General features: G+C 42.2%; 1 protein-coding gene across 4 annotated transcripts in view; it reads left to right on the top strand.

Moving 5' to 3' along the window:
* The window catches only part of CACHD1 (cache domain containing 1), a 208,569-nt gene that overhangs the window by 149,120 nt on the left and 33,085 nt on the right, over positions 1-26,364 (top strand). For all 4 annotated transcript variants that reach the window (XR_012379441.1, XM_025871769.2, XM_073896600.1 and 1 more), the window contains 8 exons: positions 1,778-1,904; positions 4,764-4,908; positions 5,764-5,980; positions 12,202-12,351; positions 16,580-16,813; positions 20,622-20,771; positions 21,549-21,672; positions 22,495-22,612. Coding sequence is in view for 3 of the 4 variants with exons in the window: in XM_025871769.2 (XP_025727554.1) it covers positions 1,778-1,904; positions 4,764-4,908; positions 5,764-5,980; positions 12,202-12,351; positions 16,580-16,813; positions 20,622-20,771; positions 21,549-21,672; positions 22,495-22,612 (1,265 nt within the window). In the remaining variant the exon portion in view is untranslated. The remainder of the gene's footprint in view (positions 1-1,777; positions 1,905-4,763; positions 4,909-5,763; positions 5,981-12,201; positions 12,352-16,579; positions 16,814-20,621; positions 20,772-21,548; positions 21,673-22,494; positions 22,613-26,364) is intronic.

Below are 26,364 nucleotides of genomic sequence, written 5' to 3'. Positions count from 1 at the left end.
GGAAAAGCCGCCTCCATGTTCACGTGCAAATCACATCAGCCCTAGGTCTCAGGGGAGAGTGTGGTCGCCCCGGTCCAGGTGTTGACCTTGATAAGGTTGCCTGGCAGAGTGGAGCGGGGACCCGCATTGTGGTCACTCACCCTCCACTGCCTTCCTGTCCACTGTGAAACCTCAGGGAGCCCAGAAGAGTCGGAGCTGGGTTCTTTGTCCGTAACTTGGGGAGAATGCTTTGTTGCTCCTAGGATTTTTTTGAGGATAAAATATGCTGCCCTTTCTCCGTGTGTGTGTTTGGCAGGGTAATCGCTGGAGGCAGGAGGCACTGGACATGCTTTAAGTCCCCCAAGGGGGGCATTTCACAGGGTGGGTTCAGAGTTCAAATGCTCAAGTGGAAGGCCCACTGACCAAATCCAGCTCACCACTGATGTTTGTAAATCAGCTCTCATTGGCGCACACGCACCGAGGTCGGGGGCTGCTTTTGCACAACAGCAGCAGAGTTGGGTGGGTTGCAACAGAGCCTGCTTGGTCGGAAACCCTGGGAGACGTTTGCCGACCTCCAAGCCAGACTCAAGCATGGCTGTGTGGTGTTCAGAGCTTTAGGTGCATTCTTATCAGATGCACCTCATACTTGCCTTTTGCCTTTGCTCAGGCTCCTCCTCCCCCTGAATTGCTTTCCGTCCCATTTCCCACTATGTAAATCTTCTAGTGTATTAGTTATTACAATAAGGCTTGTCTTTTGCTCAGCTGTGTGTATCTTGCAACACGTAAAGCAGGACACGACACATAGTAAGTGTATAGTTCATTACGGATTCAGTGGGGGAACAGAGTCAAAGGGCATCAGGAGGGAGAGAACTCTGCTTGTGGGAGAGGGTAAGAAAGACTTCATGGAGGTTTGGGGACAGGATTGCCCCCAAGAAGGCGGCTGCCCCTCCCGCTGCAGCTCAGTGGCAGGCATACAGTGTATGTAGGAAGGGAGGCAATACTGCGTGATGGTAAGAACCTAGGAGCCAGGACGGCCAGGCTGGAATCCCAACTTGGCCATTTACTGATGAAACCTTAGACAAGTCACTTAAGCTCCCTAAACGTATTTTCTAAACTCCAAAGTAGGGAATAATAATACCACCTTCGTCCTACAGTTGTTTCATGGGTTAAATGAGCAACCATGAAGGAGAGCCTGTGTCCCGCTCCTGACACGTTGGAATCATTCCATGAGCTCTTACTGAATGATGGTGGTTCTGACCTTTCAAGTACCATCTACGCTAATTTCCTCATTGTGGAGTGAGCAAGGTCAAGGTCACAGGTCTAGTCCCTCTGGAGACCTGGCCTCTTAACCAACTGAGCCACCCAGGCACCCCCTTTTTTTTTTTTTAAAGATTTTATTTATTTATTTGAAGGAGACCTGGCCTCTTAACGTCACTGTTTTCCATTAGAGAATGTACCCCAGCAAGTGTAAACTGGTCCAACAGGGACCAGCCTCCTGAGGGGAGAGACTAGTGCAAATGAATCATTCATGCTAGAAAAAATATCCCGGGACATAGAGCATTGCCACACAACGTTAAGAATAATAGCGTCCCTTGACTGAAACATTCATTACATTTTTCTATTCGCAGGTATTTTTTTAAGGGACAGAAAGAAAATGTTTAGTGGAAAATTTACAGCCTTAGATCTAGTGGGATTTCTCCATACTACAAGCAGTTTATGCAAAGCAGATGCCTAAGGAGCCATGCCTGCCTGCACCTGTGGATTTGGTGGTTATATTTCCTTTTCCCCACTCCTCTAGTTCTTGCAGACAACCTGAAATCCAACCCTGGAATTAAGTGGCAGTATTTCAGCTCGGAAGAAGGGATTTTCACCGTTTTCCCAGCACACAAGTTCCGGTGTAAGAGCAGCTATGAGCATCGTAGTAGGTACGTTGACTTGCTTGCTACAGTTGTAATTACTGCTTAAGAATGATCTGTATGAAACAGAGACTCCTTATTTACACACATGACTGCCTCCAAGCTGTGGTTTCTCAAGCTTACTCAGGAATGATTTCACCAGCGAGCATATGTGGATGTGGAAATGCTAGGAAGGGCAAATGATAAAGCCCAGAGTTTTTCTAGAACTATCTAACAAGGTACTCACTAAAGAAATTAAACTGTTGGAGGCACCCACGTGGTTTTGAGCTTCAGGCATCCTTGGTGAGACGGGAATGATAATACCTTCGCTTAAGCGCAGCCCTAGAAGACTCCTAAGTACATGCAATCTCAGCTACCAGAAGTTTTTTAAAGTTGCCCAGGACACATTGGATCCAAGAATGGGTAGCTTCCTGCTCTTCTCACGGAATTGACTGGGAGTTTGTACCGCTTAGCCAGAAGGACAGTAATGGTGAGCTAATTTGTATGACAAGACTCATCAATTTACAGAACCCCTTAGGCAAAGATACTTCCCTTTTGAATCCCTACAGCTTCCCTTTGCAGTGTATCTGCAAAGGGTGTTTGACACCAGAAAATCTGGAGCTAGTGCAGGGTGTTCATTTTCCTTGCCATTTTTTAGAGTCCAAAGTAACCATTGCTTTAGCCTCTCTTTATCATTACTTTAATTTGTGTCTAAAATTTTCCCCAAGGAAAATACTACTTCTCTGCTTTTCCTAGAAAGACCGTTGTGTCATAGGTATGGTTTCTTCGGTTCCCTCCCTAGACACCAGGATTGGTGAAGACACCTTCTCCAGGATTGGTGAAGACTTAAGTGTCTTAGAAACTGGACCAGAAATCTTGACCTTGGGTCTGGTCTGGCTTATCTCAGGAGAGGCCAAAGATACCATGAACCATCTAATTTGCATTTACTTCTAAGAAGATAGTTTGGAGGGCATGCTGCTATTAATGCATCACCTGTGAGGGAAAGTCCAAAAGGACAAGCAGGACCTTGTCACAAATCAGCACTCACCTGCACTTGGAAGGTTTCATGCATACCTACCCTGAATCTGCATTAAACCAACCCTCAACACTGTCTTCCCTCGGCTAAGTAATCCAGGTTCCTCCCCTCCTAGATTGATGTTCCCATCTCTGTACTTGCCCTAACTGCTTTCCTCGGAGGCCTTTGCAAGTTCTCCACATCCTTCGAAGTGTGGAATGGGTTTTCAGAGCACATGAGAAAGGAACCTGTGGATACCAATCATGCTGTGGGGACCCACTCCCAGACTGTATATTTCATGTTACTATTTTTTGCATCACTCTAAAACAGTTCCTTAACAATTTACTGTGGCAATGTGAAACACATACTCTGCTTTCCATTGATGTGGGTTGAGTTGGAAAGGAGATATGCTTTTTTTTTTTTTTTTTTTTAATTCACCTAGCCTGGAGGACCTAAAAAGTTCAATATTTGACATGGTTGTCAGGGTTGGGATATACAGATTTCATTCTTTTCCATTCTGTCTTTCATTTCTGTAGCCATTTCTCCTGAATTCTTTTTATTACATTTCCCTACTGGCTTAATGGTATTGACTGGTGAAAATACAGTAGTACTTCAGTGTTAATGTAGGACTTTTGGCTTGAGAACAAAAGTGTAAGCTTGGCCAGATTTCGAGAGTTTAGGTTTTTTGTGTTTTGTTTTGTTTTGGGCTTTCTTTTTTGTTTTTGTGGGGGTTTTTTGTCCTTTGCTTTTATTCCTTAATTCGTGCCCAGACTTTTTTGAGTCAACTGACATCTAACATTTCATAGAAAAAATCTAGTGTTTTAGGGGTGTCAGTAAAGGAGGGAATTCTCTTGAGGCTGATTTGCTTTCTTAAGCTCCCCCTAATTTGTTCCAGCTTTAAAACTGTGAAGAGAGACCGCATTAAACCCCTTCTCACAAACCTTCCTGTTCGGCACATGAGCAGAAGGCCGCTTTTCATGGGAGGCATTTCTCCTTTGGACCTTCCCCACCCTCCCTCCAGCCCCTTTTCTGAATGTTGGCAAACAAAAACCTGGCAAGAAGAGTGACTATCACAGGCTTGGACACATTTGATGGCATGGTTTTAAATGCTCCGATAAGGGGCCTTTTGGTGGCTGACCTGTGTGAATTGCTTCAGTACAGAAAGGAAAGGGCCCTCTTAAGCAGTAGCCTTTGTCTGGGGGGAGAGAAACCAAACCTGCTATTCAGAGCTGCTCAGCATGCTCGCAGATTACAGGCCGCCTCCGTTTTAGCAAAGCCCCACTCTGTATGTCTGCAGACCCAGTGCTAGCAAGTAGACCTTCCCCTCCCTCGTGTGCACTCTCTGCGGTCTGAGAGGCCACCAGTCCCATGTTCTGTAGCCGAATATTGGGTAACCTTGAGTGGCATCACCACACACAGCCGCGAGCATTGACTTTCAAGTGTGCCGAAAAGGCCAGCCTCCCAAAGGATTTGCTGCCTTTTTTTTTTTTTTTTTTTTTTAACTGTACTCAATGTGGGGCTCGAACCCACAACCCCAAGATCAGGAGTCACATGCTCCACCAACTGAGCCAGCCAGGCGCCCCCAAAAGGATTGGCTTCTTCTAACCTCCTCCCGGTTGCTTTAATCTTTGGAAGACTGAGGTACCAATCCCTGCTCTACAGACACACGCTGTTGTCTCGAGGTCGTGTTTTCACTGCGCCAGTATCCTTTCTCCTTACCAGTGGCTCTTTCCTTGGAGAAAGACATCCCTGGAAAAAGACATAGCCACCAAATGCCTGCACATCTGTAGTGTTCACAGCTGCATTGGGTTGAGCTCCTTTGACCTAAAGCAGGACTGACCCCAGAGAGCTTCTCCCCCCCCCACCCCTTCTAGACCTATCTACGTCTCCACGGTCCGGCCACAGTCCAAGCACATAGTAGTGATCCTGGACCACGGGGCCTCTGTCACGGACACCCAGCTTCAGATCGCCAAGGACGCTGCCCGGGTCATCCTCAGTGCCATCGACGAGCACGACAAGGTGACCGGTACCCCCAGTGACCCCCGTGGCATTGGCTCTTCCTTGAATGTCTTTTGTGAAGTACCTTGTGTTTTATGGTACACAGTTTTAAATCCATATTTAAAACGACTTTGGGGGAAAGAGAATGGTTTCGTTTTTATTCTAGCGTTTGAGGAAGCAGCCGCCGACTCTGGCTCCAAATCTCTTTTAAAAACCACCCCCACCAAGCTGAGTCTTGTACTTCCTTCGTGGCTCCTGTCAAGGCTTCCAATTAGCTGTGACTTTTACACTGGAAGTTATGCTAAGGGGGAGAAGGACGAGGGCATGGAGGCTGGTGGATGGCTGGACTTTAGCTCAAGATTTATGAGAGGTGAGGGGTAAGGGAAGGCTGCTCGAGGTTTACTAATCTCTAGGATACCTCAGAGACAGGTGTGTTTACAGCTAATGATAATCTATTGCCTTGTGGACATTTTCTGCTTCATCATTTTGACTTTTCGAACTCCTGAGGTTTTACTGACTAATCTAGTTGCTTAAAACACACACCCTGTGCCTTTACCCTCACCCCCACCTCCAGCTGGAAACCCAAGATGGTTAGTACTCGCTAAGCTCTTTCTCTGCGTGAAATAGTCATCCTTAATGTTATAGATGAACGCCACACTGCTGACTTCATCTGGGAACAAAACACAGACTCTAGAGCCCCTCCCCCTTACCAATCCTTAACTCATCCTTTTCAAATTTGATAGATTTATGCCTCCAGGCATTTATTTTTAAACTCTTAGAAACTGTTCTGTAGGCCCTCTCAGTCCTTGGGCTCTTCAAGAATATAAAAAAGCCTTCACATGTTAAGATAACAAGGTTTCTTTTTCTTTCCTCCAGATCTCTGTGCTGACTGTGGCAGACACGGTCAGGACGTGCTCGCTCGACCAGTGCTATAAGACGTTCCTGTCTCCAGCCACGAGTGAGACAAAGAGGAAAATGTCCACCTTCGTTAGCAGCGTCAAGTCTGTGGACAGTCCTACCCAGCATGCGGTGGGATTTCAAAAGGCGTTTCAGCTGATTCGAAGCACAAACAATAACACAAAGTTCCAAGCGAGTAAGTTGCACTCTCTCAGAGGACTTATAAACCAATAGATAAAGGATAGCAGTAGGCATACATTGTAAATTGATCACACAACTATGTCTAGAGGGATTTTTTAAATTGACCTGGGATAAAATTTTCATGTGTTGTCATCACGGTCATCTAGTAGTAGGATCTTACTAGATTTTCTCATCTTTTCCAATCAAAGGTACTCGGCCGGCGCGATTCCTTCACCACCCCCCCCCAGCCTCTTCTTCCTGCCCCTTTATTACAAACATAGCCCCATTTATTTCCCAGGGGAATGTCCGCATCCTTTTTAATGCTAATTGTCAGCCTTGCCTTCTCATTGACTTGAGAGTGGATGTCTGCCCGTGCGCATGTGCAAAGAAACAGGCTGCAGGATTCTTGCCTTGATCCTTCCTTCTTGTAACCAGCTGTCATTTAGACGAGCACAGCCTTCAAATGTACAAAGGCACGCTAATTTAATTTTCATGTATTAAAGAAAATCTGGAATTAGGATGCATGCTAAACTGAAGGAAAAGATACTTGAAATAAGATATGCTTTGAAACTACTGAAAGGAATCTATGTCATTTTCCCTTTTATATTCGAGTATCTATTTGTAGGATTTTTTTTTTAATGAATCTATCCTATCGAGGGAAACTTAAAGAATATATTTGCAGGTTCTTCAGTGTGTCTGCATTAAAAGTAAGACAACATTGATGAACGCAAAGCATAGTGACTGGCACATGGTGAGCCCTTGAAAGATCGAGCTACTGGAATTATTACAACTAATGATGGCAGATGGCATATTTGTTGGTGTTTGAACATAACAAGTTACCACAAATTTAATAGCAGCTTAAAACAATGTACATTTGTTACCACGCAGACCATTTCATGGGTCAGGAGTGCAGGCATAGCTTGCCTGGGTTCCAGGTAAGGATTTAGGGTTGCACGAGGGCTGCAGTCTGGACGTCCCCCACATCTGTGGTCTGCTCTGAGGTTTGGAGTCTTCTTCCAAGTTCAGTTGTTGGCAGAATTCATTTCCTTGCAACTGTAAAACTCACATGCACTTGCTTCTTCAAAACCAGCGGGAGAGCATCTCTTCTTTGAGCCCCTGACTTCAGGAAAGGCTTGGACCCTCTTTTGAAGGGCTCATTTGTTCTCATCAGACCCATTCCCTTTTGAATTAATCGGATTTCTCTCCCCTGTGATTAACTTATTTGGAATCTCAATTATATCTGCAAAATCCCTCCATGTTTGCTGTCCATGTAGGACGATCGACAGGAGTGATATCCATCACCTTTGGTTAGAAGCAAGTTACAGGCCCCCTCAAGAGGAAAATCTTCTGCAAGGGCGTGGGTCATTGGGATCATCTTAGAATTTTGCCAACTAGTGTTGGCAAGTATCAGCTACCCACAGACCAGTATTACGGGATGGCTGAGTGTCAAGTTGTCCACGATTCAAGAAGGCCAGTGGACAAGGTTGACCTCCTGAGGATCAAGATAGATTGGCTAGTTGGTCTGGGCCATTTACCTGTCAGCATTCCTCACCAGGAGTGATTTTTCTACTTGATTCCTCAGTCATCAAACTACCCTTAGAGTTTAAGTCCAATTTTGATTATTATACTATTCAAATAATGAAGAAAAATTTTAGACTGGCTGTGACCTGCCAGTGATTGTGAGTCAAGGGAACCCAAAGTAAGTCAGTGAGGATCGTTTGGGGGAGCATGGTCAACTAGGGGGTGCATATTCCATGGAGAAGCCCGCTGTCCTGTGCAGCCTGTGATTGCCATGTACGAGGGCCTGCCCCAGCGTTGCCAGATCTTCTATTTTAAGAGAAGCCAGAAATCTGGATTTTTATGTGCACCCCCTTGGTTTTCAAATGTTGACGTTTGTTCCAGCTTTAAAACTGAGACCTCATTAAACCTCTTCTTACAGACTTTCCTGCACTACACATTAACAGAAGGCTGCTTTGATGGGAGGGATTTCTCCTCGGGCTGTTTTTTGGTTTTTCTTAATGTTGCCAAACAAATACGTGGCAAGAAGAGTGACCATCACAGACTTGGACAACTTTTGAGGGCACTGTTTTTTAAATGCTCAGAGGAGTCCTTTTTAAGCCAAGTAAGATGTTCCTAAATTATATCTCTGCTTCTACTGGCAGTGCAGAGAAAAACACAAATTAGATTGCATAAGGAAACACATCAGAAATTAGCGTTGTCTAGCTTATTAAGGAGAGGTTTGAGGTGCTGTCAGGCAATTTAGCATAGTGGTTAAGTATGTGGGTTTTGGACTTTAACCAACATGGGTTCAAATTCCTACTTTGAAATTTTTCTAAACTTGCGAACTTGTGTAAATTATTTGATCTCTCCAGGCCTGATTTCCTCTTCTGCAAACTGGGGGTGATAATAAGATCCAGGATTCCATCATAAATATCAAATAAATATTAGCTGTGGTTGTTATGGTATTCAGTTTCCTATAAGATTTCTAGCTCAAAGATACCTCAAACATCTTGGTTGACCTCAAGCCGAGACGGCTGAGGACCACACCAGCCTTGGCTGCAGTATAGTGAGGGGTCTACGTACTTGTCTTAGGAGCTTGCACCCTGCATCCTTACTTCTGTTCACTTCCTAGATAATTATTTAGCATCTGCCGTGTACCTGGTGCTGTTTTACTTTTTTTTTTTTTTAAGATTTTATTTATTTTTGAGAGAGAGAGCACGAGCGGGGTGCAGGGCAGAGGGAGAAGCAGACTCCCCACTGGGCAGGGAGCCCGACGTGGAACTCAATCCCAGGACCCCAGGACCATGACCTGAACTGAAGGCAGACACCCAACAGACTGAGCCACCCAGGCGCCCCCCTGGTGCTGTTTTAAAGCCATGTGGTGCAGTTATTCTAATGAGTAAGACCTACCCTGTAGGATTGTTGTAAGGATTAGCCTGTGCATGAAAGTGAAATATCTGCCCCAGGTTAGTAGCCATATGAACAGAAGCTACATGTCATAAATCATGGTGCCTTTGTACAAATTTGCTTTGCATTAATGAGAATATCTAAAAATTTTACCCAGCTCTGGCTCTTTTTCAGTCCCATGGTAGATCTGTAACTGATACCATCAACATATTTGGGTTGCCTGTTCTGGGGGTGATTAGTTGGTAGGTCATTTTAGAACAGAAGGAATAAGATGGTTAGGTAGGAGTGAGGATCTGATGGCAGGGGCAGAGCCCCAAATTTCAGTTGCTTTTTCCCCTTTGATATTGACCCCAAGACATGCTAGCAGCTTAGACAGGGACTTGGCAAATGGAAGCTATTGCATTCTCTTCCTGTTACATGCTGTGTCTTCGCTCTGCCCCAAGTCCCTGTAATTATTACTCATCTATAACATTACTGATCACAAGGTGTAGTTCTTCTTACTGCTAGAGAGGGAACATCCTAATAAGGGAAAAAAAATAATAAATCACACCAAATTTGGCAGATCTGCTGTCTAAAAAGGACAGGGCAAGGATAGAGTCAGGCTGGGCAGAGGCCATGAGAATGCTGACAGGGTGCTTCCCTTCTTGTTGGGACGGGAAGAAAAGGTGCGTGGCTACAGCAGAAGGCTGCTGACTGCCGGCCCTCTGGCTTTCCAGAAATGGGCCGGGGCCTCACCACCAGCTCTCCGTGACAGCATATTTTATCTAGAGTCACGAAGCTAAGTAAGAAAACTCAAAGGTTCTCTTTCAGGTCAGTCTTACGGCTGTCCAGGCATTTATCACACACGGTACCTTTGCCATGGGGTGATGGTTTGTCTCATACTTCATATCAGCCTCATGGTATATCTGTATTCCCCCCAACTGGGGAGTCAAGTGTTGTTGCTTTTTTTTTTTTCCCAGTCTGAACCCTAAATGAGATGTTTGGGGTCCTAACAATAATTTATAAGACAGTATTTACATCATTGGAAAAATATTGAAATCCAGTTTAAGGTGGTTATTCTAAGCTTATGGATGTTTTTGCATCAGCATTTACTTCTTAATTTCTGATGAATAAATAGCGCAATTAAATTTACAGCTAGTATTAGAGAATTATTCAAGCATCTAATGGATTTAAAACTTATTTGTATGTTAAATTATGGTAATGAATAAGAGACAACAACTTAGGTTGTATTTATTTCTTTGATTCAGTTTTATTAATCTCAGTTCAGTTGTCTACAACATTGATACAACATAAACTAACCATTCAATTTTGTATAACAAAGGATGCTGCAAAGTCTAAAATGGAAATTTACAAACTGAAGAGAACTCAATCATTGTATCCTTATCACTGTTAGGATATTTTTTAAAAGGGTAACTAACTGTGTTCATTACCTATTGCTGGATAACAAATTTCCCAACACTCAGTGACTTTAAACATTTACTTTCTCAGTATTTGTAGGTCCAGAATCTGGGTACAACATAGTTTCGTATCTCTGGCTAAAGATGTCTCATGAGGTTGCAGTCAGACTGTTAGCCAGAGTTGATATTCTCTCAGACTTCAATTTGGGAAGGACCAGCTTCCAAGTTCACTCACGTGGTTGCTGGGGGAACTCAGTTCTGAGGGCCTCAGTGCCTGGCCTCTAACGAGGGTGGCTCACAGCATACCTCTGGCTTCCTTCAGAGTGAGAGAGCATGCACAGTGAAAGCCACTGGCTTTGTGTCACCTAACCTATTTCGGAACACCCCATTCCTTCTCCTGCATTCTGTTCTCGAGAAGGAAGTCACGAAATCCAGCCCACACTCAGAGGGAGACAGCTACACAAGGATGTGGATATCAGAAGGTAGGATCACTGGGGGACTTACAGGGAGGTTGCCTACCACGGTAAGTATAAAGCAACCTCAACTAAATGACAGCAGTAAGGACCTGAAGAAAGAAGCATATACCATATGAATATTTATTTCTCAATAGAAAGGTAAACTTCTGTGTAGTATATCTTAATAAAAATATATAGTTAACCAAAGAATCTCAGACAGTGTGGAAGTCCAGCTCGCTTACTTCCCTTCCTCCATTACAGTAGTCATTCAGCCTCTGCGTATGTATCTCCGGCGGTAGGAAATTCACTACTTATATTTGTTAGTAAATCCACTTGAAGGAAGTTCTTCACACTGAGCTGAAATGACCTTCTCAGTCTCTCTGCTTATGAGCCCTGGTTGGGGGAGTAGTTTAATCTTGAGTCATAGGTGCTGCTTCAGACCAATATTGGGGTGGGTGGGAGTGTGTGTGTGTGTGTGTGTGTGTGTGTGTGTGTGTGTGTGTGTGTGTTGAGGCTTCTTTCTCTTTTACTATTTGCCATTATCCTTGGAGTCTCTCTTCACTTAAATTAACCAGTTAGTCCTCACAGCAACCCTACGAAGGTAAGTACTGTCATTATCTCCATTTTGTAGACAACAAAATATAGGTGTAGAGAGGTTAAGAAATCTGCCTAAAATTACCCAGACACAGCTTGAAAGTAGCAGAGCTGGGATTTCAACACAGGCACCCTGGCTCCCATGTCTGTGTTTTTACTGTTCTTCTGCACTGATGAATTTTTTTTTTTTTTTAAAGATTTTATTTATTTGTCCGAGAGAGCGAGCACAGGCAGGAGGAGCGGCAAGCAGAGGGAGAAGTAAACTCCCCGCTGAGCAAGGGGGCCTGATGCGGGACTTGATCCCAGGACCTTGGGATCATGATCTGAGCTGAAGGCAGATGCTTTACCCACTGAGCCACCCAGGCATTCCTACACTGATGAATTTTAAAAATAAAAATGTTTCTGGAGCTACTTAGTATAGGGACCAATAACCTTTCATGTTTGAAGAGCCCGTGGTAGAACCATCATTTTAAAGCCTAGTCAGCCCCAAAAATGTTGGCTCCTGGTGAAGCCTCTCAGTGAGGAAAGGATCAATCAGGTCCCGAATCCTCTGTTTCAGAAGGCAAGAGAGCGCTCTGTCTGGGATGGCTAAATTACCACACCATGAGTGCCTAAAGGAAATCACCTTCTTTTATCTGGTAAATTTATTAGGAACATCTCTTCAGCTGACACTGGATAAATGAGGCCTCGTTGCCCACAAAGGGCAGGATGGAAGGGACGCAGAGGCAGAGAGATGAAAGCCCCGGCATCAAATGGGAAGGAGTCCGAACGCTGGGCCAGGCAGGTCCTCAAGGCGGGAGAGTCCAAAGGAAATGAAAAGGAAACGGAACTGCTGCCTTTAGCCGGAATCCAACGTAACGTTCAATTTGTATGTTTTTGTTTAGATACAGACATGGTCATAATTTACTTGTCAGCTGGCATTACATCAAAGGACTCCTCAGAAGAAGATAAAAAGGCGACTCTCCGTGTCATCAATGAAGAAAATAGCTTTCTAAACAACTCCGTAATGATTCTCACCTATGCCCTCATGAATGGTAGGTAGTGTTTCGAGATTTTTCTTTCAGATGAAAGTTCTCTCTAAGTGCATGCTGCTTTCAGAAAAAATAAAAAAAGAACCCTGACAGCGTGCACTTTGAAGAAGGGTGTAAGAAGAGAGGCCACCAAGCAGCTTCCTGCCCAAGCCTTTCTCTCCCTAACGTTCGTATTCAGGGCATGTGTTAGGATGTCACTCTCTCTTCATCTCTCTCTCTCCAGCCAACTGCTCATTTCTAAACCTTCTCCGGTGATGTGGTCTTGGAGAGGATTCTATACTGCTCCGGTTTTTTTTTTTTTTTTTTTTTTTTTTTCAGTTCTCCTTCATATTCTTGGATTTTGATACTGCATGGAGGTTATTAACTGAGTTCATTGATTTAAGCTTCAGGAAGCCAAAATACTGACCTAGATTCTTCTGTATACCCGAGCCAGTGAATATCACATTTCTCTGCAGAATCACCACCTAAAGCCTCTTCTGCTGCTTTCTCCACCTCAGCCTCCTTAACTGTGTAATGGAGATAAGAATTATCTATGTGACAGGGCTGTTGCGAAGAGTAACCCTGGTGTACAGTAAACTCCCAGGATAGTGTGTGTCACTTTCTAGGTACTCCTGAAGGTTGATTTTGTTGCTATTAAATCAGTATGTGAAAGGGTTTAGTAAATTGGCAAATCTGAGGAAGTACTTGGTTTTTTTTTCCTTCTGCTCTCCGGCATGTCCTCCAGTCTGACTATGGCCCAGTTTTCTAGCTTTTCTGCTATGTCCTGTCTCTTTACCTGTTAATGCATATTGTTCTTCCCCCAGAGAGTCTTCAGGCCCCTTACCCTCAGTGTTCTGGGTGACTGTATTCTCTTGTTTTTGAGAGGCCACGTCTTGATGCAGGAGCTCTTCCCACCTATGGTCTTTTATTTGTTCCATCCACTTCGATTTCCATGCAGAACCATGTGGCTATAGGGACAGTGGTTCTCATTTTAACGTGCTAAGGATTACTTGGAGATTATTTTTTTAAATGCAGACTCCCAGATAGTACAATTGGATTTTTATTCAGATCTGCTTAGGAGGAGTTCAGGAATCTGTGTTTGGGTCAGCATGATTCTTTTCTAGGTATTTTGTGGACTCTCCATGGAAGAACTCAGATTGGAGTTCTAGAGGTTCTGAGTTCCAGTCTCCATCTATTAGCTCTGTGCTTATGGCAAGTTACTTAATCTCTTTAGGCTTCAGTTATATCTGTAAAATGAAAATCGTAAAATGTACCTAGAGTTGCTGTGATAATAAATAAACAAGATAGAATGTGTTAAATGTTCCTAACATAGTACCTGATCAAGAACAGGTCCTGAAAGCCGATTGAAGGACTGAATTAAAGTTTGTGTGATTGCCTGTCTCGGTACACCTCAAAGGCAGAGGTGCTTCTCTCTCATTCTCGTTCAGGGCCGGTGTTCAGTATTTCAGTATTCTGTTCAGTATTTCAGTATTCCTTGTCCCCCAGCTTGTTGTGCTTACTTCTGTTAAGTGTGTCATCCATGAATGATGTGTTCACATACTGTTCTCCTTCTCCCTCCACTTTACATCCATGAATGATGTGCTCACATACTGTTCTCCTTCTCCCTCCACTTTACATGAGCGTGAGCTTCTCATACATAACTGTGTCTTAGTTCTCTTTGTGTTCTGAGCATTGAGCACAGGGCTGAGCACAGCTGAGGTAGGCAAGGATGGCCTATTTTTTGCCTGGGGCACGTACCTTTCAGTCTTATCTCTGGGTGCCATTTACTCCTTTTCCCTATGGTTTAGCTTCTTTGACTCAGGCAGGAAGACAGAGGAAGGGAAGAAAATAAAGTTTGTTGAATCTACAGTGTGTAACATAGTGCACTGAGGTTTTGGAGCTGTATTATTACAAAGTTCCTGTCCTCAAGAAGCTTGTGACTCCTTGAGAAAGATAGATAAGGCAGATGAATTCAGTGCAGTAGTCCAGGTATAAGAAAACAGAAAAGATAGTGATCACTTATTTTCCATTAGATTTGAAGGTCTGCCCAGGCAGATACTGAGTAAAGAAGCTTCCTCATTATCACCCATCTCTTCACTGGTCCTAAATCTTCACCCTAGAGAATCTTGTGCACCTGCTGTGCCCCTGATAATGCCAGTCTTTTAAAACCTCTGGTTACTTCCCTCTGGCCACCCTTATCTCTTCTTTCTTCTCCCTTTAATCTGGCTAGACACAACATCCTCACTGCCGGGTTTCCCTCTCCAAATGCTGTCTGTGAGCATTGTTCATTAAGGTTAACACATTCCCTTACTCTGTCAGTCAGGCTTCAGGTAGGGAAGCAGGGCCACTATGAGGATTTGGATGTAATGAACTTATTACCAGAATTAGAGTGTACACAACTGAGAAAATTGAGAAAGTAAAGATCCAGAAAGAGGAGTTGACAAGCCAGTATTTAGTAACCAGCTCTGGTATGGGTTGGAGCTTGTGGAGATGTCTGAAAGCTAGGAATGTTGAAGACCACTTAGGAGGTCTGCGTAGAAGTCTACAGGAGGTTGTTGGCTCTTCATGACTGCTGTACCCCTGTAGACTGTCACTGAAACATCTGGAATGAGCCTAGGGTTACCCTTGTTGAGCAAGCCAGCCAGCAGCTGAGAAAGGGAACTGAATGCAGATTGGGGCAGGGTAAGACAAACTGGAACATGCTGGTCCCTCTGTGTCTGTTTCACCTCTCAAATCTCTAGCACTTCAGTTTTGGCCACCTTTAACCTAGAAACACCGGAAATGTAGTCTCCAGGATGACCATATTGGTGATAGAACCATCTACCATACTTACCCGCCTTGCCAGCCCACTGCCACCTTTGCCACTCATATCATGATGTAGTACATAAAGTAGACAATCTTTGATAACCTTCTATCCCATGCTATTCTTTGCCTAAGAGATGTTCCCATTTGTTACTTTTCTTTTACATTTGAGAGAGTCAAACAGGACATGACAAAGAAAGGAAATGTGTTTATTGTCTTGAGTTGTCTCCTTTTATCATTCACTTCTGGGAGCTTCTCAAGGGTATAAGGCCAGGGATCAACCATGGCTTTTGTGATTTTTTTTTTTTTTTTTTTACTCTGGAATGTACCACTCATCTCCCCTATCTCCACTCATATCAAAGAAAGGGAACAATAACCTGGTTCTGACTTCTTAGCATCATTGCTCCAGCAAAATCCAAGTTATCTAAATACAGTATGTTAAGAAGGAAATTATATGCATTAGATCCTTGCATGACTTTAGAAATGGACTTCAGGCTAGAAGTATACACACTCCTTAGTTAGAAATGATAAAGTCACATAAGGTAGGTGAACCATGAACTCTTCAGTTTTGTTTTGTTATGTTTTTTTAAAGACTAAATAGTTAAAGAACATGAGGCAAAGCCTATTTAAAACTCATTGGTAGAATCTCAGTAGTGACTGAAATCATTTGAATTTGTTTACAATGGCACCCATATGGGATCAGTTACTAATCCTTTTGACTGTGTTCCAACAATAGCAAACCAAAATTTTTAAAAAGGTTTATTAAATTTATTTTTATGCTATAGATTACAGATGTTGTAGAACAATACATCCCAGTATGCCTAAATCTTTTACAAAGTTTTTAAAACCCCTTAAACATAGAAAATACACATTAAATAAATCAAATCCAGTACTGTCCTAACAGTATCAAGCATGAAAGCATTTGTAATTAAAATGAGCTTAAAGACACGGGGTTTGGGGGCATCACTAAATGCAATACATAATTCTTCCATTTAGTTCCATGAGACTTTGGCAAGTGTTTAATAAGGGAAAGAGGTAAGAAATGAAATGATAAACCTCTATCCTTTAAAACTCTTACAACTTCATCTAATTTAAATGCAGACTTGTTAATCACGACTTTTGCTTTCAAATTTTAAATGCAGAAAAATTAAACTCTTAGGGGAGAACATATCGTTGCCAAATGGGGCTCCTTTATTTTTACTCATGTGGTTTTCATCATTGCCTTTTGAAGAATCCCTTTGCCCTCTTGCCTGTTTGAGGAAAGACTATGCCTCATGCTGTGTTCCTGAGCAAGAAATGGTAACTGTGTCCTGGGTCCAGGTTGACTCTGTAAGACCCCTTTGGCATTGCAGGATTTTATCTGTGCCCTTATTAAATCTAAATGGCAAGGTTATTGCAGGGATATACACCGTTTTGGTTTACACTGTCTACCTTTGGCTTTCCATTTCAGATGGGGTGACTGGTTTAAAAGAGCTGGCTTTTCTGAGAGATCTGGCTGAACAGAACTCAGGGAAGTATGGCGTGCTGGACCGGACAGCCTTGCCTGTGATTAAGGGGAGCATGATGGTGCTGAACCAGCTGAGTAACCTGGAGACCACGGTCGGCAGGTTCTATACCAACCTTCCCAACCGGATGATTGATGAAGCGGTCTTTAGCCTTCCCTTCTCTGATGAGATGGGAGATGGTGAGTCTGGGGAAAACTTCCTACTAAAGAAAGGGGAAAAGAAATGGACACGAGTCCACCAAGACAGTAACTTTTAAATGTTGTCCAACACTTATCCGTGAGCATTAGAGGGTCCGGACAGGCAAGGGGAGCAGTCATCCCTGTCTGTGGTCAGAGGGTGGTGCAGCCCTCTGCCATCAGTCCAGTAGCACTGTACCTTAGAGCAGAAATCCCCAGCCTGATTTTTATCGCATTGCCCTAGCCTCAGTCAACATGATGGGTCTGTTTATTGGAGGGGCTTACTGAGGATTCCCTAATATCCACAAGTTGTTGAGTTGGAACAAAAGAGTGACTTTGCAGGGCAGGTGGTAGATCTCAGAAATGATTAGGATTCAGCCTGAAAGGAAAAGCAACATGGGGTGGTCAGACAATACAGGTTTGGCAATAAGAGGTTTTCAAGCCCCACTCTACCTCTTAAATTGTGGTCTTTGATCATTTATTTAATCTCATTTATTCATTCCCATTTGGTCACCTGTTTAAAATGTAATGATGTCTTTCATATAATATATCTTTTAGGTTATTAGGATTAGACTTATTGGTGCCTGGCATACCTCTCAACAGTCATCACTGTTCTTGTTGATTTATTACCTTTACTTTTTGTTACGACTCTCCTCATCTTCATCATCCTGATGTCACAAGTTACTCATAATATGATGTTGGGTAAAGTGTTTAACCTTCACATGATTAACTTTCCTGGTCTATGAAACGGGAAGAATATTTCTGTCAGGGCAGTTGTGAAGACAACATGCGCTAATATATGGGAAGCACCTAGAGTAATGGCTGGCCAACGTATATGATCAGTAAAAGGACAACCTTTTTCATTCCCTTCTCATATTCTTGTTTATCCTTTCTCCAGCATGCTTCCCTTTCTTCTCTGACAGAGAGGAGGGACGAGGAAGCTGATTACTAGCCAGACAGATACCCTCACCACATGAGATCCTATTTTTATGTTCCAGTAACTAGGAACTCTCACAGATACAGGTATCCCAACAAAACTCATGTATGAAAAGTAACAGGCCTAGAGAATATGTTTTCTAGAAAGTAGGTAAACGGGTTTTTTCCATAAGGAAGAAATATGGTAACCTCTGCTACACGTCAATGTTTTTTATCCCTCCTAATTCTGGCAGAGCCCACACATGTGGAGAGTATAGAAACTCCCACTTTTAGATAAGGTTATTTCCTTTCATAGGGAAATGTGGAGCTGCAAATGCAAGTGACCTTTTATGCATCTAGCCCACGGTATTGAGTGCCAGCCAAGCCTTGTGTCAGGCAATGATGGGTAAGGCACACATCCCACCCTCAACAAGCATGTACGTCTGATAAGAGAAAGACAGATCAATGAATCATGTTAATACTGTGTCGAAGGAACAAAGGCAGATGTGGAAACTGAGTCCTATACAAGCTCGGGGGTTTATGCGGTCAAATCCTGTTACCCTTAGTGACATCAGGTAGAGTCGGACCTTTTATAAAATTCACCTCTACCACCCCAAGAGTTACCCAAAGGCTCTCAGTCAAACTGTGGACAAATCTTCGGTTCCTTGTTGGCTGATGCTTTCCAAAGTGTAGTCCTCAGGGCCTGTTCTCTGAATCCTCTGCGGTGTACTTCAGCGACTGCTTTTCCGGTCTGTCCCAGTCCTCTGCTAGAGCAGGCCTTTCACGTTTGTATTTTCAGTCCCCAGAACGAGTGGGTGGCATCTCCTCTAACTCCACAGCACGGGGATGCTGAGCCTAGAGAATCCCATGTTTTCACACGGCTGTCATTCAAAACCCCCACAGATTAAAATATTGGTGACTGGACGTACTTCTTTTAACAAGTAAATCTGTGTACTTTAGGTTAAAGTAGAGAGGGCATTTAGGGATTTCATTAAGGGTAACAAGAGCTTAGCGTACTTTATTTGCCACAATGGAATGAAGAGTCTTCTCTCCCGAGGTGATAATTGGAAAGTAAGATTGTGTTTCTGTTTTCAGGCTTGTTCGCAACATAGCCAAAGAAATCTGAACTGAGCATATGGTCTCAGAGTATTTCTGTTGTACTTCACTGCTCTATGAAAACGGCTTTAATCTTAGACACAAGCCCAGGGGAGCATGGCATGCAGGTTATGACCTCTGTCTCTGTCCTAGCCCTCAAGCGCTACTCCCATCATTTATAACCCATTTGTCCAGGGATACCTGGGCAAAAACCTCCTTAAAATACATTTTTAAAACCTTCTGTTGACTGCCTAAAGAATGCCTTTGAAATTATAACAGACAGCACACAACTTTTCTTGTTTCCTGGTTTACTGATTTATAATTGACATAAAACAATGCATTCCTTTTAGGTGTACGACATAATGATTTGATATATGTATATATCGTGACACGATACAGTATTGTTAACTGTAGTCACCAGGCTGTATATTACATCCCCCGGAACTTACCTTAAAACTGGGCGTAACTTCTCACAAAGTTTTTCAGTGTTGTATGCACTTCCTCCTACCAAGTGATACATTTCATTGGCCTTTGCGACCACAGCAAGTTCAATAATACTTTGAGTGGACCACCATGGGTTTCTCTGTGTGGAAGTCCATTTTTTGCAGGAGGCTTCAAGTATCCAAATCCCTTTCTTGGGTGTTGATAGAAGAATGGCTTTCTGATACGCTGCCAAGGTGTGAACCTGCCATTAAGCACAGGAAAATACTAGTGTAAGATGGAGAGAAACCATCCATCTTCTTGTTTCGAGTTTTATTGAGAACCATAGGATTGTGGCACTGCTCCGGGTGCTAGAGGTCGTTCTGTCTCTGACACATGAAGAGACCCAGTTCAGAGAGGTGGTGCCATTTAACTCAGTAGGAGAGCCAGGAGGAGAGCTCCGCTGTCCTGACTGTCCACGCACTCACCCCACTACTCACCCTCTCTCCTCTTGTACATTTTCTTTGCCTTTGCTCTTCCCTCTCCTGATTATCCCATTGTTTTTGTATGGCCTGTGAGCTGAGAATGCCGTTTATATTTTTAAAGCTTTTTTTTTTTTTTTTAAGTATATGCAAGAGAAACTGGTCCAAAAGCCTAAAGTATCTACTGGCTAGCCCTTTAGGTAAAAGTCGAGGACCTCAGAACCCAGTGACTAGAAATAGATTCCTTTGGAAACTTCGTGTCTCCCTGAGCTGCTTGGAGTTGTAATTGGTCAGATCTTACTAGATTCTGTACCTCTCCAGGTTTTTTCGCTTCATCTTTTTGTCTTTTGATAGGCTATATTAATGACATAATCTCTTTTTGTTTACCCCTAAAAATCAGTAAAGCAGTTACCACTGTGTTCTTTAAACAGACGTGGAAACCGTGGCTCGGAGAAGTTATATCCATGTCTTATGTACAATACATAAAGGGGCACAGCTAGGCTAGAACCCAGATTCTCAGAGTCCTTGTCCAGTGGTCTTTCACATTCCGTTGAATCTTCCCCAGTTGAGAAAACAGAATCAGGTAGTAAATGCTGCTGTGTTTTGCTCTGATTGGGACTGTCCTGCCGTTTAGGTGAAGAAATGGTGGAAAATGTATAAATTGCCTCCAAAATTAACTGTGGCATCTGAACCCCACAAAAGACTCTCCATGCCCCACAGTCTTGTTCACTTACGCTGTCTGCAGAGGCAGTGGTTGGCTCCTAGATCACACAGGTCACCTCTTCCAAGCAGAATTTAGATGGCAGAGCATAGCCTCCGTGATTCACTACAGCATAGCTCCTGTCTTTGTTCAGTGCCTTCTCTGCTATCCTTTGGATTGTTTTGTTTTTAACCCATAGGTTTGATAATGACTGTAAGTAAACCCTGTTATTTTGGAAACCTACTTCTGGGAATTGTAGGTGTGGATGTGAACTTGGCTTACATCCTTGAAGACGTGACGTATTACCAAGATTCTTTGGCTTCCTATACTTTTCTCATTGATGACAAAGGTAATCTGCTAAAAATTAATCATGGGAAAGAATGACTTTTTTGTAACCTGAAGAAAATAATCTGTAGATATTCTGATACTAACAAAGTAAGAAAATTACATTATTTATAGAAAAACAGTGAGACTAGAACTGCTCATTTGTAGTGGAAACCATAAATGAATCTAAAAATGATGCATTTGTTTCTAGGGGCACCTGGGTGGCTCAGTCGGTTAAGCATCTGATTCTTGATTTTGGCTCAAGTCATGATCTCAGGGTCATGAGACTGAGCTCCATGCTGGCATGGAGCATGCTTACAATTCTCTCTCTCTTAAAAAAACAAACAAACAAACACAACCTCATTTGTTTCTATGTTGTGCTAAGGAGTAGGTAACAGTTACTTAAACATCAAGAAATTAGACTTGAGGATTGAATGACATATAGAAAGTGATCCTTTGGATTTTATTTTTCTATAGTATTATCTTCAAATTCACTGGCATTAAGGTTTATGTAATAAGATTAGAACATTTTTATAGAAAAAGCCCCAATGACCAGGACCTCCAAGATATTCTTGATTAGACAGTTGTTCCATAATTTAAGGCATCTTTCTATACTTTCTATACGCATAAAACAAATTCAGTTTTTCTTGGACTGGTGAGCTACGTACGTACTGAGATGTTGCGTATTGGGCAGTCATCCCAGAGTATCCCACATTTCAAATGTATGATAGGCACTTATATTAGAATCCGTACTTCCTACAGCATGTTTCCCATAGCATGTATTTTTGTTTCCTTATTTCAGGGTATACACTTATGCACCCATCTCTTACCAGGCCATATTTACTATCAGAACCCCCACTTCATACTGACATCATTCATTATGAAAATATCCCCAAATTTGAGTTGGTTCGGCAAAATATCCTAAGGTAAGGAAAAGGTGGAAGTTGTAATATTTGGATTGTTTTTTGTTTTTTTTGTTTTTTTTTTTTCTGAAAAAATGGGCCTCTTGAGGTCAAATATGAGTGTTTAGGGTATAAAACAAGTATATAAATTAATGTTATTAAAAGTATACTCAGTAAATTTTTCGTAAGAATAGTAGCTAAAATTTTATTTACTTTGTATAACAACAGGTAAGTTCTCTTAAAACTATTACTTAGGGAAAATGTTTTGTAAATCAGATTCTATGTTCACGTTTCCATTAATTGTAAAATCGCGGATATATGTTACCCCATTTAAGAAAAACTCCAGTTGTACTAATTTGAAAAATGTTGGCAAAATAAAAGGTTAACTTGAGGACCAGCTTTCCAGCATGCCAAAAAAATAGCTTGGCAGAATAGTGTCCATTCCAAGTTGACAGCACAATCATATACAACGTTTTCTTTTGAAATAAAAAACAGATTGGATTTTTTCTAACCATGATACATTATTTTGGCAGATGGTAACCTATAGAGAATGGGTCTTTGTGCTCATTGGTTGTAAATTAATGACAGTGATTCGAGACAAGTTTGTCTCTGGAAAGAATTAGAATTTGGGGGGAGCATGGGTAGAGAGCAAGGAATATTTTAGTGCTGAGCTGACATCATGCTTTTACGAAATTGAAAATTTCACATTACCTCTTTCAAAAGTGATGAGCTTCATTGCTTTTCAAAATCAGGAGGTGGTCATTGACTCACAGCTTCTTCCCTGCCTTTAATTAAGTGCTTAATTTTATCTTTTGCCTGAAGTATTTCATTCTGTTGCCAACGCAGCCTCCCTCTGGGCAGCCAGATCATCGCAGTCCCTGTGAATTCATCGCTGTCTTGGCATATAAACAAGCTGAGAGCCACCGGAAAGGAGGCCTATAATGTGAGCTATGCCTGGAAGATGGTGAGTTGCAGGACGCTTTGCCTGAGGAGCCGGAGAGCGCACTGCCATTTATGCGGGAATTCCCGGGAACTTAGGTCTGATAATGTTGCTAATTAATTTTAAAGCAATGGGAAAAAGAAGAGATTCCACAGATGTCCTATAATTTTTTTCCTTTTTTGTTTGTAAAACCAATCATTGTTCATGTGGAATAAGTTAAACTGTATAAAAGGATACAAAGGAAAAAGTAAACTTTGCCCTTCCCTCTCTCCTACCCTTGACCTGCCATTCCCCAGAAGCCGCCACTTTTATCAGTTTCCAGAACATTCTTTATTCATACACAGGTATCTCTAGCTAGGCATGTGCATGCATGTTGAATGGCTGTGTAGTGTTGCACCGTGTTGATGGACCAAACTTGTTTGAACCGTCCTCCTATCAATATACCTTTAGATTATATCCAGTGAGGTGTTTTGTTTTGTTTATCATTTTAAACTCAGATTGTGAAAGTTAGGGGTTGAAAAGGAAATACAAAAGCATAAATACCCTCTACTGACATTCTCCAAAGCAAAGCTGGATTATTCATATTCACCACCAGCAGATGGACAGTTAAGTGACCGCCTGTGGCCCCCACTCCCTTCAGTGTCCTTTGACGAGCTTAATTCACATAGCCTCTGACCAAGGAGTCAGAGGTTTGAGTACACACTGCCCATGTTATTCATGTTGCTGCCCTTTACTCCCTCTTCCCAGCCGAAAAGAAATGCTGTTATGGGGCCCTTCATACTGTAATTGACGAAAAGCAGAGTGGACTTTGATTTTTTTTGTCATCAACTTTTAGTCACGCAACTTAAAATGCAGTCATATTAGAGATTCCCTTACTTGGCCATATCTCGTGTTTAACCCACGGACTCCAAATGGATCTACATACTCATCCCTTTAAGGATGACTTACTGAACATTTCCAGTGAGCTAAGAAGGATAAAGAGGAAGGATACTTTCTCTGCCGTCAGAGAGCATCCAGTCCAGTGGTGGATGCAGACAGACAACTCGATCCAGTGTCTGTGTCTGGAATGATAGGAATTGGGCTGACAGGAACTTGGAAGTAGCCAACATGCCTTTAGATAGGACTCTCCTCCGTCCTTCTTGTTCCATTCTTTTTTTTCTTCTTCTGGTTCCATTCTTAAAGCATCATTATGGCAACATTGATTTCTACAAGGGAAACAAAAGCAAACAAAATAATAAATGAAATCTTTTGAGAAATTCACAATTTACAAGCCTAATTCTACTGATATTTTATTGTTTGGTAAGGCAGATTTGAGAATGGTCAAAGTCTATTTTGAAACTCAGCTCATTTTCAGGATTTTTTTTTTAAGAATGATTGCACCATCGGTTTTCCTCCCCGGCTGCTTGAAGCCTCGCCGCCATCATGAACGACACAGTAACTCTCCGGACCAGGAAGTTCATGACTAACCGACTACTTCAGAGGAAACAGATGGTCATTGATGTTCTTCACCCTGGAAAGGCAACAGTACCTAAGACAGAAATTCGGGAAAAACTAGCCAAAATGTACAAGACCCCGCCAGATGTCATATTTGTGTTTGGATTCAGAACCCATTTTGGTGGTGGCAAGACAACCGGCTTTGACATGATTTATGATTCCTTGGATTATGCAAAGAAAAATGAACCCAAACACAGACTTGCAAGACATGGCCTGTATGAGAAGAAAAAGACACCAAGAAAACAGTGAAAGGAATGCAAGAACAGAATGAAGGAAGTCAGGGGGACTGCAAAAGCCAATGCTGGTGCTGGCAAGAAGTGAGCTGGAGATTGGACAACAGAAGGAGTAAAGATGCTGCAGTGGCTTTATCTGTGGTGGTTGTGCAGATTTTTCGTGAAAGGATCAATAAACTAAGAATGTTAATAAAAAAAAAGAATGATTGCACCATCTACCCTTATTTTTATATATTTTAACATAAGGATGAATTGCCTAATTTTCAGATCAGAAAGGGTAAGCCACACACCAGAATACTTCATTGAAAAATACTTTTTATATTTGAAATTGGAGGTTGTTTACCTCTGGTATGTCCTGATTGAAAGCAACTCAGTTGCATCCCAAGAAAATATCTTCCTTAATATTTTGTTGGCATTAAAAGAGAAAGAAGGATGGGGCATCTGGCTGGCTCAGTTGGTGGAGCATGCAATCTTGATCTCGGGGTTGTGAGTTCGAGTCCCATGTGTGGAGATTACTTAAAAATAAAATCCTTAAGAAAATAAAGAGAAAGAAGGAGATATGAGCATTTTTAAGACCTTTTTTGCACAGTGAATAAACCCACTGTTAACATTTTGGAAAGAAGTATTATCTTCTTAAGATTTTCTTCAGTGGTATCGATGAATTCTGGCCATTCTCTGTAGCCAATGGATATGATCATGTCGTTAGCTTTCTCAGAGTTCCAAAGTTGTCAAGAACATCACTATTAAGTGAAAAATTAAAGAGGTAATAAATAATGAGATAGAAGTTAAAGAGGCTTGCCTGGTTACCTAGCAATATGAAGAAATAATTTTAAGTTCTTTTTTGTTACTTTCGGGGGCAGGGGAGCAGATACTCCTCTTGTCTTCAGGAATAAAATGGATTCTTCTACTAAATGTAATTCAAATAGACTCAGCTTGTGTTGCGAATGATTATTTAAACTGCTTAGCATCCGTAGATAGAGCTGATACTGATGGATTATTTCACTGAATTAATTTAAATAGAATGTGAGAGATTATGTTAGCAGCGTTAAGAGATTACTACTCTGTCACTGTGCAGCCCAAGTCCATCTTTGAGCATTTGAGGAGGCTGCATGCTGAGACAGAAGAAAGGATTGACTTCAGAAGGTATTACTGTGTTCCTGTGTGACACAGGCATGGCTCACTTCAAAACATGAATCCCATGGGCAATCAGTGGAAAAAAAAAAAAAAAAAACACTCCCCAATCATGGAGAGCCCTTATAGATATATTTTGGTTCCTTAATGCAAAGACTATTTTTTTCAGCTAAGAACATGATAAAAAAAAAGACGGGTAATGTAAATCCATTTTCCGGGGCACCTGGGTGGCTCAGTCGTTAAGCATCTGCCTTCAACTCAGGTCATGATCCCAGGGTCCTGGGATCGAGCCCCGCATCAGGTTCCCTGCTCAGTGGGAAGCCTGCTTCTCCCTCTCCCACTCCCCTTGCTTGTGTTCCTGCTCTCGCTATCTCTCTCTTTATCAAATAAATAAATAAAATCTTAAAAAAAAAAAATCCGTTTTCCTTTCCAGCGAGGAACTATTTCTGAAGTATTGCTTTTGGACGCTTAGGGGACATTTTAATTTTTCTCCTAACAGGATAGACCCTATTCTAACAATTACATTCTGGTCCCTCTGGCCAAGTTTCTGTCTTTTGGTTCCTTGGAACATGTAATGCAGGAAACAAAGGATGACTATGTGAGATGGGAAATTGTAAATGCACTACAGGATGCTATCATTTTCTAATGGAGGCGGTGGGCGGTGGGCGAAAAGAATTAAATTTGCTAATCTAACTGAATATCCTTGGCAGCAGTACTTGAAAGCAATCCCACAGAGATGCAAATTTCTCCTGTGTTGAAAAAGATCCTGCAACCATCTTCCTAAACCCTAAATTACACTTAACTCTAACCTGCCTACTTAAAAATTTCTCCTTGATCATGAAGTAAATCCTTTGGGCTGCTTTAGTTCTCACTGTCCTTTAGTTTTAACTTAGCTGGTTATGACACGTTCCCTTTATT

This window comes from Callorhinus ursinus, unplaced genomic scaffold, assembly GCF_003265705.2.
Source record: "Callorhinus ursinus isolate GAN/ISIS: 27379988/994484 unplaced genomic scaffold, GSC_fseal_2.0 scaffold9, whole genome shotgun sequence".
NCBI classification, from domain to species: Eukaryota; Metazoa; Chordata; class Mammalia; order Carnivora; family Otariidae; genus Callorhinus; species Callorhinus ursinus.
This window is presented reverse-complemented; position numbering and strand designations above follow the sequence as displayed.